The sequence below is a fragment of the Verticillium nonalfalfae genome, assembly GCF_003724135.2.
Source record: "Verticillium nonalfalfae strain VnAa140/NRRL 66861 chromosome Unknown scaffold_32, whole genome shotgun sequence".
NCBI lineage: Eukaryota > Fungi > Ascomycota > Sordariomycetes > Glomerellales > Plectosphaerellaceae > Verticillium > Verticillium nonalfalfae.
The window spans coordinates 36,876-52,031 of NW_021167257.1; the positions used below are offsets into that span (position 1 = coordinate 36,876).

Below are 15,156 nucleotides of genomic sequence, written 5' to 3' on the forward strand. Positions count from 1 at the left end.
GGCGGTCGCTGCCTAGCCGCGTCCCGCTTCGTGGGAGCGCGTCCTCGGCTCAAGGACATCTTCCATCAAGAAAATGGGGACGAGGCAGCGGCGGTTTGGGCGTAGTAGAAGGGCGCGTCGAGAGCACACATGATGTGGATGAGGCCAGACAGGTCCTAGCCTATTTCAGCGCCGTCGTCTTGGTCTCGCCAGTGCTCCATGAAGGTCGGGATATGAAGGGACCTGAGGCACCGAACAGTGTGCACGCGCGAAAGATGCGTGTCCAGCAGCTCACGCACGCGATAGACCGACGGTAGGGTACGCGATAGCAGCCACGCTGGCAGCGAGGCATCGATCAGGGCGCGACGTGGACAGGCCCTTTCGACGGCATTGGTCGCAGAGGATGTTACCGGAGCACTTGGCTTTGGTGCGCTGGTACTCGACAGAGGACCGCGGCGTGCAGCGTCGCGCGAGGCCCGCCTTGGTCATTCCAATGGCCGTGGCATTGCCAGCTGATTGTAGAGCTGGTAACGTCACTCTGCGTGTCTGGGGCCTCGGCGGCTGTGTAGGCGCACTCTGCGCCGAACTTGGCGCATGTACGGCATGAGCGCGGCGTCCGGCGGTCGCATTTGACCTGCCAGCGCAATCAAAGTGTCAGTCAGTTCAGCATGACTAAGACGCGAAGCAACGAAGCAGGACAAGTAGCATGCGCGCCTTGCGTTTGCGACAGATCATGCAGCTCCTGGGCTCAAGCTTCAACAGGGCGGGAGCGCATCGTGCCTTGGTGAGGTCCCTGGACAGAAAGCATCTCCGACCAACAATCGGCAGTAAGGATTTCGGCAAATAGGTCTCTCTGACACGCTGCCAGGACCAAGACAAGATTGGTCAACATGCGGGGCCTGTCGGCTCGCCTTAAACGCCGCGAATGTTGCGATTTGATCCCGTGATTCGGTCCCGAAACGGCCTGGCGGCGTGCCATTCCATTTTGGTGCTCATGCCATGTTCATGGATACGCGTTGCTGAACGTGGGTTCATTGGTGCAGATGCATCGCCCATTCAAAGCAGAAAGGAGTTAATGCGTATGGGAGTCCTTGATTTGCGCCCGTCGACTTGAAAATGGATCCTGCTTCCGTATTACTCTCCAATCGTCAGCCCGAGTTTCACACCGATCAAGGGCCCGAGGGCCGAGCTTTTAGCCGAAAGGAGAGTTATAGCAGCGTAGCATGCCGAGACCCGGATCGTGTAGGCAGAGGAAGAGGTGGCCGGATTCGGAGAGAGCCCATGAGCGTCATGGCCGAAGATGAGCGACAGGCGCAGAGACATGGCTATTAGTAGCTGAGTACATAGTAATCGCTTCTTAAATGTCGTGAGGATTCATGCGTTTTTTTGTTTTTTTTTTCTTTTGGAAAGATTAGAAACGTGCGTAGTAAAATAACGATTCTACACCGAGGGACATCGGCAGCAAGTTGAAGTACCATCGCGGACTGCTTCCGTTCCCGGAAATTTTATTTAAGAAAAAGAGAATTGTATTTGGACATTGATTTACTCCTTTAGGGCATAAAAACTTTTGTTCTAGATCGCGTAGATCAAACAACCTTCATTTTTCCATTCCCAGAATACTATGCTTTCTAACAGGTCCCATCGCAATAAGAGCCCTATCCCGCTGACTGCCGTCCTCCTCGTCTCAAAATGAATCATCAATATCCAACTCATTACGTTGGATTCGATTCCATGTCGTCAATTAAGTTTGCTCATGCAATCGCCCAGGCCTCCCCATGTTGGACCCGGATATGGGGACCAAAATCCCATCAGATCAACAATACCATTGGGCAGAAGAACAACAGGACAAATCCATTATAATCCCGCTTTCAGACCGGAGGTGTATCATGTGTAGCTGTCAGTTTCACCATCCCTTTGTGCGCAGATTCCGCCAATACAATTCGAAGTTGCGTCGGGTGGACAGGTTATGGCAGGCTACAACGCAGAACGAGAGCTGTCGAACAAAGCCGGACTATTACTCGCAGAGGCTTTGACATGGGATGACTTCTCTATGGTGACAGAATTTTCAGCCTCATTATCAGTTAGTATCCCGCATGCTGTCGCACCCAGCCACTGGCTATGTTACAACCTTGGCAGGGCACCAAGAGTCAGATGCTTCGCAATGAGAGCTGATGGGCCTGGGACCGCAAGGCTCAACGCTATAGAAACCACTGTGACGGACAACAAAAGATTTAGGATCCTGAGCACAGATATCACATCGGCTTCCAACAGTGGTGCCCGAGCTATGCAAAGCGACATCGGCCTGGCGACTTGCCTCTCCGAGAATGCGCTTTGTCGGATTGATAAAGCTATTTAGTGCCGCCAGCCATGGTTACCTGGCACATGAAGTCATGAAAGTTAATGATGCACAGATTCTTCAATTGTTTTGTCATTTCATACGGAGTCTCACACTGTGGCTCAAAGGAATGGCATGCATGTGTACAGAATGGCGGGGCATGACGATAAAATCGTGCACCCCACGGGACCCCGGATTGGCTTCCCTGGATGTCTGATAGATACACAGAGAGTGCTTTTCCGGATGAAGGATTTTAGCTTTCCAGCATTTACGCTTTATCGAGAGGGCCTCTCCGGCCAGTCTAGACAGAGCAGACGTTGACGGAGCCTCCACTTGTCACATGATGCTTGGCAGTGTGGTACTTCTCCTAACCTCATGCTATCTATGACACATACTGTATTCCACTGTCGTTGGTTCCTCATTCTCGACTTCTCTTATAATCTAGATCGCAATTTCTCTCCAGTAAGCCACGGCTGAAAGATAAAAAACTCAAAAGTGCGTGCGTCAGCCAAGAGGCGCCGGTTTTGAACAATCACCGTTACGGCCCCTGACTCTCCGAAACTCACCTTGTATTCAGTATCACAAGCTTGCGTGTGTCTCAAGATAGCGGAACACGTTGGGCTACGCATACTGTGAACTGCCGGTAAACGGAAGAAGCCACTCGTCCGCGGACCAGGAAGCAGGATGGCTAGCAAGGAGCAAACGGGAAGAGGTGAATCGAAGGTTTGCTGTGAAAACTCAGTTATCCCCAGCCAATTTGAAGGAGGCCAAGACCGCCAGCTGACTAGACCAGGTAATTCTGCTGAGATAGCTTGAGACCACACTTTTCAGGTGACCATCGGTAAGACGCGCTTCTTACTCGTGACGTGTTACCTTCGCTCAACGATCTCATCACCCTCACCAAAGCGCGCCCTGCCAAGAAGAGATGCAAACGGCCATGGGCTGCGACGAAAAGGGGGTGTTGGTCAGACATTGCCCGCTGTGCCTCGCTTACGTGGTTAAATGTCCAGCTTGAGATCACGGTTGAGCCATACTAGGAAGTATGGCAACACGAGGTCTGCAAATCTCAACGCCTAGACTAACCGAAACGTAAACATAATGCTGTACTAAGATTGTGATGAGGATCCTGGGACCTACGTGTGGGACACTTCTCAGCTGCAGCACAGCAACTCAATGTTGTGATGTTTGCGGTTGTCCCACGACACTATTGGCGTGCGTAACGGGTGTCACAACGCTCAGAGTCGCCAGTGCCGTGTCGTAGCAGACGCCAGATGGAAACAAAAGCGTCAGAGTACTTTGCCCGTTACTAGTGTCAGGTCAATGATAGTCGCTAGGAACACGGCTGAGTGAGTTCCCGAGCGACCACCGCCGTCTGCTACGCCTCGTGACCCCCTGTCTCGGACCGCCGACCTTTGGCTACCCGCTCAGACGCGCTATCTATCATCTCGACAGCTCCAAGCTCCAAGCTCCAGCACCCAAGCCCCAAGCTCCAATCTTGAGCTGCCAGCCTCCTAGGCTTTGCAAGCTTGGACGCCTGAACCACGCCGCAACCGAAGCCGCAAACATCAATGCCATCACGTTTCTTCTGCACCGGACTGCTCGCTCCTCCCCAACCGAGCTGTCAAGCTCTTGGCATCGGCTCGCCTTTTCCTGCGGGCAGCCCCAACCCCCCGCGCGAACAGTCAGATCAGCGGCGCTTCGGGGGGAACGCGTTGCTGATGATCTCCCGGCTTGGCCTTTTTCTACGACCGTCTACTAGTGTTTTAAAAAGTGGTGTCTAAGGCTTGCGCACTCTTTTCTAGGGCGTCTGAGGAGGTATGCCCTGCTGGGCCAGGAACGTCCACATTTGGTGAGGCCAAACAAAGTTGAATGGCAAAGGGTTCCCTATCTCCGGCACTCGTCCCCAAAAACCATAAAACATCATCGCGTCTGAAGGGGGGATGGACAAGTTTGTGGCGTTGATCAGATATTTCGTGGCTTGGTGTGGTTGTCTCAACTGCGCAGGCCATGGATGGCCTGGTTGACTCGCGGCACTCGCTCTAGCAAGACCGCATGAGGGGTCTGGATTGTGAGACTCGAGGTGACAGCGGCAGGGGAATGCGAGGAGACCAGGGCTAGACAATTCAGTCCTTGCTCGATCACAGCCTTCTCCCCCCATCACTGCTAATCGGCCCCCTCTTTTTCTTCTTCCCGAACAATGTGGTGTGTTGACAAGTGGTGCTAGGTGGGCTCTCCCTTGTACTGCAACAAAGTGCACAGGGATTGTCTTGTCTGATTGTGAAGAATTTACACAGGAGCAGGACGAATCGGGAATGAGGAGGCATCCAATTAGGCCTAGTCCATGTTCTCCCCAGCCTATGCCGCTCGGATTGTAACCCCCGACGGGATGATCTGATCGCATCAGGATCTGGTGTTTGTGCCCTGTCGACTTTTTGAAAATAACAACCCTGTAGAATGAGATCATTCATCCGCAAACACGAAACCCCCAGAAGCCTGGCGTCTCGGCGTGCGTCTGGTGCCGCGCCTCGCAGGTAGCCGGAACAGGCCAGCTTTAGCGATGACTAAACCACGCCTCCATCTTGGCCCGCCGTCTGTCTCGGGCTTCGGGCAGTGGTTCTCTAGGAAAAGAGGGGGACGGGCAGAAAAGCTGAGGAGTCTGGTCGTCATGCCCTTCTCAGGGGGGGAGTGCTCGCTGTGGCCGCTTGCATGAGGGATGCTTGGCATCTCAGCCACGAGTGAAATGTCTCGGACAAGGTCCCCTCCAAGGCATTGGAGGCTTCGGCTTCCCTTTGCCGATGGATCTAGCCCTGCGAGCTGTGGACTGATCGCGACGGGAGGCCTACCCACCTCGTCTTTGTGCGAGTCTAGCTGGATGACAGGTCGACTAGCAAGGGGAGCCAACCCCGCCTAGCTCCCTTCCTGATCGGACTGCATTCTCCTAGTCGAGATGGCGCCATACTCCTTTTGGCAGTATACTGTCGATCCTCCCTTGTCGAGCGAATAAGTGGACGTTAGCCAGAAATGCACTTTGCTTCGCTTTGCAAAGGAGCATCCCATTAGGAGAAGAATGACCTTGTCACAATCATGAGTATCGTGTGGCTAGCGTGGCTACTGTGCGGCGGCGACGAGGTCGAGCCGCAAGCGTCAGACTCGGTCCTTGTGTAACGCTCTTCCGTTGGGGGGCCGCACGAGCTGAGGAGCCAGCGGATGTGCGGATGCGACGGGATCAGCGAGCCATGAGGAGTGGCATGTGGCGTCTTAGCCTGCAAGGTACGAGGTGCAGAGTGTGGGCGGCGCTTTTTCTGTAGTGATCTGATCTACGGTGGAATGCAGGGGTTTGGCTGTTTGAGACCTCGAATGAAGGAGCTTTCGCGACGTACTTGGTCAAGACAGACGGTCGACTTCCAGCTTGGTGCATGCATGGTAGGCACGTTGACGGTGAGCTACACGTGGTGGATGAAAACAAATGAAGTTGACATCTCAAGAGGTGGAAGTGAAGGCCAGGATATGGTGCGAATAGGTTTAGAAGCTCGTCTATGAAGAATCTTGGCCGACCACTCACCAGTGCACCCCAGCATGATGCTGCCAAGGCCAGGGCCTCAAGACCAAGCCGTGCGTCACTTTCTCGCTTGAGCTTTTGTGACGAAAGTGAAAAACATCCTCCGCGTCGTGTTCCTTGCTGATAGCGGCTCCCATGCTCCCTGCCCTAGGCTGGTATTGTGGCACCCTCCACACGATCCACAACACAGGCACAGGAAGCATATACACGGGCGGTAAAGTTTTGGCTAGTCTCCTCGTGTCATTTGTTTTAGGCCATGATATTGGATCTCAAGCTAACTCGTTCGTGCCCCACCGAGGACATATCACGCCCTGCGTGACAGCGTTGCCACCCAGCGGCCTGCACCATAGCTCCAAGCATGTTAGACAAGTCCAGAGCTTTGAGAATGTCTGACCTATCCTAGGCCATGAGCATGTCCGCAACCGTGCTTCTCTTGGAGCCTCGTGGTCGTGAAGCCCAGACCCTAAGGAACCCTAGGGCTGCGGCTGAGCAGGCCGTGGAGCTGATGATGGGTGATCCTTTGGAATCGACACGACGCGGCAGATGGAATGAGAATATCCCTGGACCTCGTATGGGTACCACATCATACCGTTCGTCACAGCAGAGGAATCTACGAAAGCGTCGAGGTGAGCGACATAGCGACCCGGGGCTTGGGTCCTGCTGAATCCCAGTCTCGAACCCTGGGATCCGCCTCAGCCCCTTTCCGACAAACCATATCAGTATCTATGACTTTGGATTCCATGCTATCGAATCAATATTAAGTATAAATCATTCCTGTCCTCTTCTCTTGGCCTTTTTCGTTACTCGCTCATCTCATCCATCTCATCATCAGCACGATCATGATCTGAGATCCCACTACTAACAACAACAGTCGACATTATGATGACAAATTACATTGATCGGCTGAGCCTGGCAGCCTTTGCTCTGCTCGCCAGCCAGGCCAGCATCACGGGCGCCTCCAGCATGCGCCGCGTCACTCGCTCCTCCTCCATCGACTCCCCCTCCGCCGCCGGCCTGGTTGCCCGCGGCGCCCAACACGAACCCTGCTGGTCAGTTATCTCCTTGAACCCCAAGGAACACGGCTGCAAGGCGGCCGAGCTCGCCGTCAACGGCACATGTCAGCCCCTTACCTTTGGCGACGCTCTCGAATCGTGCCTCGACGGCTGTGAGCCGGGCCAATGGTGTGACGAAGGCAAATGCGAGCCCATTCAGATCATCCTCGACCCGCTGCATTGCGGCGATATCACGCCCGTCGAACTCGCTCCCGGCGAAGTCTGCGTCAACGGCATTGCCATCCCTCTCGACCTCACCGAAGACCCGTACGTCTGCGGACCTGGCAAGGACAAGACCAAAGCCTGCGATCCCGGTAACTACTGCGACAATGGCGTCTGCACCCCCATCACCCTCGGCTCATCCACTATTATTGTCGGCACCGACCCCTACCACTGCGGCGTTGACGCTGCCACCTGCGAGCCAGGCCAGCTGTGTGTCGACGGCGGGTGCCACGATGTTGCCGTCGGCCAGCCGCTCGACAAGTGCAAGAAAGAAGATCTGCACCCCGGTACATTCTGCTGGGAGTCCGATATTGTTCCCATGCACATCAGCACCTACCCTGGCAGTTGTCCTGAGGGCCAGGTCTCCGTCTCGGGTGTCTGCTTTGGCGACCTACCCAAGACTTGTCAGCCACAAGGCGGCCCTGGGTCTGGGTCTGGGTCCGGATCGTCTTCGGGATCTAGCTCAGGTTCTGGCAGCTCTAGCTCCGGCACGGTCAAGGGATCCGCACAGTACGGCGGTTGGTTCCCCGATGCTGGTTACGGAAGCGTGCAACACAACGGACAGTGGTATAACTTTGGCCGCCCCTCGAGCTGCGGCGACAAGTCGTGCGGTCCCAACTCTTTCTGCTGCGGCAACACATGCCTGCCGCTGGGCGGCGGCAGCGAATTCGAGGGATGCGGCAGTGGCTGCTCAAACGGCGAATTCTGCTACCGCGACAGCTGTCGTCCCGTTTACATTGGCCAGCCCGGCGGTGGACCTGACGGCGACTACGTCTTTGACTGTCCTTGCGGCGACACCGTTTGTGGACCCAACGAGGTCTGCATTGGCGGCGCCGTCTGTGTTGACCTGACACCCGGCAATCCTGGCAGCTGTGGCTCCTACGGAGCTTGTCCTCCTTCTTTCGTCTGCCTCAAAGATACTTGCGTCCCCGGAGGAGGAGGAGGAGGCGACGGCGAACCCGGTGTCTGCAACCCCACCTGCGCAAAGGACGAAAAATGCGTTGACGGCGCCTGCGTCCCGCTCACCCAGCCTGGTGGATGCGATCCCGCTTGCGAAGGCGACGATAGCTGCCTCAACGGCGTCTGCATTCCCCCTGTGGGACCCGGCTGCAGCCCTGCTTGCGGTCCGCTCTCGACGTGCGCCAATGGCGTGTGCGTGCCCATTGTTGGCCCCAACGTCTGCTTCCCGCCTTGCGACAGCGACGACACGTGCATTAATGGTGTCTGTGTCCCTGATGCCGGCCCTGCTTGCAACCCTGCCTGCTCCGGTACCGACACATGCATTAATGGTGTCTGTGTTCCTGTCGTGGGACCTGTCACCTGTGATCCGGCTTGCGAGCCCGGCTCCCAGTGTGTTGACGGCCAGTGCGTTCCCGTCGTGGGTCCTGTGACGTGCGAACCTTCGTGTCCTCCTGGCTCGACCTGCGTCAACGGTGTCTGCGTGCCGCTCGTCGGACCCGAGACGTGCGACCCTGCTTGCACTGGCGGCGCTACATGTCTCAACGGCGTCTGCGTCCCCCCTGTTGGCCCTGTCTGCAATCCCACCTGTGCACCTGGGTCCGTCTGCGTCAACGGTCAGTGTGTTCCCGTTGTCGGACCTGTCACTTGCACTCCCGCCTGCGACTCTGATGAGGTTTGCCTGAATGGCGTCTGCGTTCCATCAACCAACCCTCCCGGCACCTGCGATCCAGCATGCACAGGAGACGACTCTTGTGTCAACGGCGTCTGCGTCCCTCCTGTTGATACCTGCACCCCAGCCTGCACTGGCCTCGATACCTGCATCAACGGCGCGTGTGTGCCGCCGGTCGGCCCCGTCACATGCGATCCGGCGTGCACCGGAACTGACACGTGCGTCAACGGCGTCTGCGTCCCCACTACCGGCCCCGTGTGCGACCCACCCTGCGGCTCCGGTGAGCTGTGCGCTAACGGCGTTTGTGTGCCGGTGACTCCACCATCCGGATGCAATCCCGTGTGCGGACCCGGCTTCGTCTGCGGACCCGAGGATACGTGTCTGCCCATCATCGATCCGCCCACCTGCAATATCGACCCGGCGGCGGCTGTCGGTCGTCGCCAGACGGGATCCTGCCCGCCCGGTACGACCTGTGCCATGGGTCCCAATGGCCCCGTGTGTGTGCCGAATCCTCCCGACACCTGCACGAATGATTCCGAGTGCGACAGCGGAGAGCAATGCGTCGAGGGTGTTTGCATCGTCCTGCCCAACCCTGGCTTATGCGACCCAGCTTGTACTGGGACCGACACATGTGTCCTCGGCGTCTGTGTTCCCGCGAACCCCACGTGCACACCGGCCTGCACTGGAACCGATACCTGCGTCAACGGCGTCTGTGTGCCGCCGACAGGACCTGGCGTCTGTGAGCCAGCTTGCGAAGCTGGTGCGACCTGTGTTCTCGGTGTCTGTGTGCCCGTCACGAACGAGTGCGAGCCTGCTTGCGTTGCGCCCGAGACGTGTCTCAACGGCGCATGCGTGCCTATCGTGCTCCCTACCTGTCCCAACGGGTGTCCTGCTGGTTCGACCTGCATCATCGGCGTTTGTGTGCCTGACCAACCGCCCACGTGCAACCCCGAGTGCGCAGAGGGCTCTACTTGCGTCCTTGGCGTCAACGGCGTCTCGGTCTGCGTGCCGGACGTGACGCCTCCCACCTGCGAACCCGAGTGTGGCGATGGCTTCACCTGTGCCCTTGGTGTTGGAGGTGTCTCGATTTGCGTCCCCGATGTCGGCCCTCCCGTCTGCACTCCCGAGTGTGCTGAGGGATCGACGTGCACCCTTGGTCTCGGAGGCGTGGGCGTCTGTGTACCCGATGTCACGCCTCCTGCTTGCACACCTGAGTGTGGCGAAGGATTTACCTGCGTCATCAGCCTCGGCGGCATCAGTGTCTGCATTCCCGTCGTCGTGCCACCCGTCTGCAACCCTCAGTGTGGAGATGGCTTCACGTGCGTTATCAGCGCGCTCGGCATCACCGTGTGCGTTCCCGATGTCACGCCTCCTGTGTGCACTCCCGAATGCGGCACCGGCTTTACTTGTTCGGCTGGCGCTGGCGGCGTGGGTATCTGTATTCCCGACGTCACGCCCCCTGTATGCACGCCCGAGTGCGGTACTGGATTCACTTGTGTCATCGGAGCCGGCGGACTCAGCGTCTGCGTGCCTGAGATTTCGCAGCCCGAGTGCAACCCCGCGTGCGGCACCGGCTTCAACTGCATCTTCGGTGTCAACGGTGTCAGCATCTGCGTCCCTGATGTGACGCCTCCCACGTGCACCCCTGAGTGCGGTGAAGGCTTCACCTGCGCCCTCGGTGTGGGCGGCGTTGGCGTCTGCATTCCCGATACCAACCCAGGCTGTGAGCCGGCCTGCAGCAATGGCCAGACTTGTGTCGCCAATACCTGCGTCCCGGCCACCTGCAACCTGCCCACCGTCAGTGGTCTCGCCCTCGACAAGCGTCAGCAGGGCGACTGTCCTGAGGGCTTTACCTGTGCTGTCGGCGCTGGCGGCACTGGCATCTGTGTGCCGACCGTCAATCCCGATGTCTGCAACCCGACCTGTGCTGCAGGCTCGACCTGTATCAACAACGTCTGCGTTCCTGACACATGCACCATTCCCAACGAAAGCATCGGTATCTTGAAGCGTCAGACACAAGGAACCTGCCCTGACGGCTTCAACTGCGTCATCGGCGTTGGCGGCGTTGGCGCCTGTGTGCCTGATCTCGGCCCTGAAGTGTGCAACCCGGTCTGTGGCCCTGGCTTCACCTGTGTCGACGGACAGTGCGTGCCTCAGACGTGCACCATCAGCATCGGCGTCAACCTTCTCAAGAGACAGACACAAGGTGATTGTCCCGATGGATTCGTTTGCGCCCTTGGCGTAGGCGGCATATCCATCTGCATCCCCGACCTGACGCCACCGACTGGTTGCACTCCCGCTTGTACCACAGGCCAGACTTGTGTCAACAACGCCTGTGTGCCGCAGACGTGCATCATCGAAGTGGGCTTGCGGCTCGGTAAACGCCAATCCCAGGGTAACTGTCCCGATGGCTTCCTCTGCGTCGCTGCTGTTGGTGGCGCGACAATCTGCGTACCAGATCTCACGGGCCCTGAGACTTGCACCCCGGCTTGCACGGGTGATACTACCTGCGTCAGCGGTGTCTGCGTGCCGAATACGTGCACAGTCACACTCGACATCAGCAAGAGACAGACCCAGGGTGACTGTCCCAACGGCTTCAACTGTATTGGAAGCGTCTGCGTTCCTGTCGTTACCCCTCCCGTCTGTTCGCCCACTTGCAACGCTGGTTCGACATGTGTCGGCGGTATCTGCGTGCCAAACACGTGCACACTGCCTCTGTTCCGTCGCTTCGACAAGCGCCAGAGCCAGGGTGACTGTCCTGAAGGCTTCGTCTGTACTGTTCCCGCTGGAGGTGGTCCCAGTGTCTGTTTGCCTGCTACAACACCAGAGACCTGCAACCCAACCTGTGCGGCCGGCTCCCTGTGTGTGGGCACGACGTGCGTACCTCTCGGGTGCACAATTCCCGCCCCTACCCTCAAGATGGCGAAGCGTCAGTCCCAGGGCACCTGTCCCGAAGGCTCGGTCTGTACGATTCTCACAGGCGACAGTGGAACTTGCACGCCCGAGGTTCCCAACACCTGCACGCCAGACTGCCCGACAGGAACCACCTGCATCGCCGGCCAGTGTCTTCCCCAGATCTGCACCCTCCCCGAGTTGACGAGGTTCACAATGAAGCGCCAGGTCCAGGCCGACTGTCCCGACGGCTTCACCTGCACTGTCGCCACCGGCAACACGGGAATCTGCACACCTACCGTGCCCGCCACCTGCACACCCGCCTGCGGAACCGGAACCACCTGCGTCGGCACCGTCTGTGTGCCGCAGTCCTGCACCGTCTCTGTGGCCATCCCCAGGGCGAAGCGCCAGGTCCAAGGAGACTGTCCTGAAGGCTTCGAGTGCGACTCTATCGTCGGCGGTGTCGGAACCTGTCAACCCGTGACGCAGCCGACCAACTGCGGTGATACTGGCGGGCCCTGTACTGGTGGGCTCATCTGCGTCGATGTCGACGTCGGCGGCATTTCTGCTGACGTCTGCATTCTGCCACAATTCTGCGTTCCCGTTCTCAATACTGGCTGTGACGCAGGCGAGACGTGTCGCCTTCAGGTCGGAGGCGGTGGATTGACGGCCTGTGTCCCGGATACCCCTACCGGCCTCACTTGTACGCCGGCTTGCGGCTCGACCGAGACGTGTACCGCTCCTATCAGCGGCACCGGGCCTAACACTTGTGAGCCGAACAACACGCCGGCTAACTGCGGTGATACCGGTGGACCTTGCGATAGCGGCCTGATTTGTGTCGACGCCGACGTTGGTGGTATCTCTGCCGATATTTGTATCCTCCCGCGTGTGTGCATCCCCATCGGCAACACTGGTTGTGATGTAGGCGAGACGTGTCGCCTTCAGATTGGAGGCGGCAGCCTGACGGCATGCGTGCCAAATACTCCTGTCGGCCTCACTTGTACGCCGGCTTGTGGCTCTACCGAGACTTGCACAGCGCCAGTCAGCGGCACAGGACCCAACACCTGTGAGCCCAATACCGCGCCAGTCAACTGTGGTGATACCGGTGGGCCTTGCGAGAGCGGATTGATCTGCGTCGACGCTGACGTTGGTGGCATTTCTGCCGATATCTGTATCCTTCCACGAGTCTGTATTCCCGTGACCAACTTTGGTTGCACCGCAGACGAGACATGCCGTCTCCAGCTCGGAGGTGGTAGCCTGACGGCCTGTGTGCCAAATGCTCCTGTTGGCCTCACCTGCACACCGGCTTGTGATTCCACTGAGACTTGCACAGCGCCTGTCAGCGGCACCGGGCCCAACACTTGCGAGCCGAACACGGTAACGCCGGCCAACTGCGGCGATACCGGTGGACCCTGCACTGGTGGACTCATCTGTGTTGAAGCCGATGCTGGTGGCATCTCCGCTGACATTTGCATCCTCCCACGAGTCTGTGTTCCCGTCATCAACTTTGGCTGCGATACAGGTGAGACATGTCGTCTACAGCTCGGCGGCGGCTCACTCACGGCATGCGTACCTGATACCCCTCCCGCCGGACTTACCTGCACACCGGCTTGCGACTCTGGCGAGACCTGCACAGCGCCTGTGAGCGGCACTGGACCTAATACTTGCGAGCCAAACACGGTAACGCCGGCCAACTGCGGCGACACTGGCGGCCCATGCAGTGGTAGTCTCATCTGTGTTGAAGCCGATGCTGGTGGCATCTCCGCTGATATTTGTATCCTCCCACGAGTCTGTGTTCCCGTCACCAACTTTGGCTGCGATACAGGTGAGACATGTCGTCTCCAGCTCGGTGGCGGCTCACTGACCGCATGCGTACCCGATACCCCTCCTGCTGGACTTACGTGCACACCGGCTTGCGACTCTGGCGAGACCTGCACAGCGCCTGTCAGCGGCACCGGGCCTAATACCTGCGAGCCCGATACGATCACGCCGGCCAACTGCGGCGACACTGGCGGCCCTTGCAGCGGTAGTCTTATCTGTGTTGAGGCCGATGTCGGCGTCGCCTCTGCTGATTTCTGCATCCTCCCACGAGTCTGCACTCCTATTACCAACTTTGGTTGCGATACAGGTGAGACGTGCCGCCTCCAGCTCGGCGGTGGCAGTCTCACGGCCTGTGTGCCTAGCACATCGAACACGGGCCCGGTCTGTACCCCGGGATGTCTGGCCACCGAGACTTGCACGGCACCAACCAACGGCGAAGGCCCGAATACCTGCGAGCCGAACAACACACCTGCCGCATGTGGCGATACTGGTGGCCCTTGCAGTGGTAGCCTTATCTGTGTTGAAGCTGATGTCGGCGTCGCTTCTGCTGACTTTTGTATTCTTCCACGACTATGCGTACCTGTTACCAACTTTGGTTGCGATTCAGGCGAAACGTGCCGCCTCCAGCTTGGCGGTGGCAGTCTCACGGCCTGCGTGCCCAGTACGTCGAATACGGGCCCTGTCTGCACCCCAGGATGCCTGGCAACCGAGACGTGCACTGCACCCGTGAGCGGCACCGGGCCCAACACCTGCGAGCCGAACGAAGTCACGACGCCCCAGCCCCTCGTCTGCACGCCCGGCTGCACGTCCACCCAGACGTGCACTGCGCCCAGCAGCGGAACAGGCCCGAACACGTGCGTGTCGAACAACTCGCCGGCGACGTGCAATGCTGGCGGGGGTTGCGACTCGGGTCTCATCTGTGTCGCTGCCGGTCTTGGCAGCGCATCGGTGAACGTTTGCATCCTTCCCAACCTCTGTGTGCCTGGCCTCAATATCGGTTGTAGCGGCGGCCAGAGATGTGTGCTTTCCCTCAGCGGTGGCGGCCTTACAGCATGTGTCTCCTGATAGACCAGCTGGATCGAGCTGCCGCTTTATGTGTGTGGCCTGGTTTCTACGTGCTTTATGAAAAGTGATGAATGGTAGTAGGAGAAATTGGATTCTGTAATGAGGTAGTTAATCATAGTTGTTTTGGGAAACCAAGAATCAGAGTTTGTCATTACAATCATGACCGGATCAGAATGATGCAGTTTCTACCCAGGGACTTTTTCGAGAAACTGATGAAACGCAAAATATTCCAAGTAACCTTGTTGGCTCGTGTCTCCCGAGGTAGAGTGACCATCATCGTTACCAACCCTGCTGATCAAAACATGCTGCAAGACACTGCCTTGACTTTTCCCTGATTGACATGTCTGCTATCTTCACTGGGAAAGCGCCGGCACTGAACTAAGCCCAAAGAATCGGCCTCACAGCCCCACTGAGACATGAACCTACTCTTACCTACCTGATGAGAGTGAGAATCCATGGCTTGAGGTTGATCCCGACGTCCCGCACTTGCCCTGCCGCGGCTGTTGCTCTCTGCGAGAGTCGTGAAGACGTAAAGGTTAGCTGTCGACCATGGTCACTTCAATAATGAGGAATGAACCATGATGAATCACAATAAAGGGTA

General features: G+C 57.8%; 1 protein-coding gene across 1 annotated transcript; it reads left to right on the forward strand.

Moving 5' to 3' along the window:
- Positions 1–6,444: 6,444 nt before the first annotated feature.
- On the forward strand, positions 6,445–14,555 carry D7B24_005295 (uncharacterized protein; the record flags this gene model as incomplete). The annotated part of the gene is made up of 2 exons (XM_028639454.1): positions 6,445–6,499; positions 6,745–14,555. The coding sequence occupies 2 exons, from the start codon at positions 6,445–6,447 to the stop codon at positions 14,553–14,555; spliced, it is 7,866 nt and encodes a 2,621-aa protein (XP_028496138.1).
- Between the last annotated feature and the right edge of the window lie 601 nt (positions 14,556–15,156).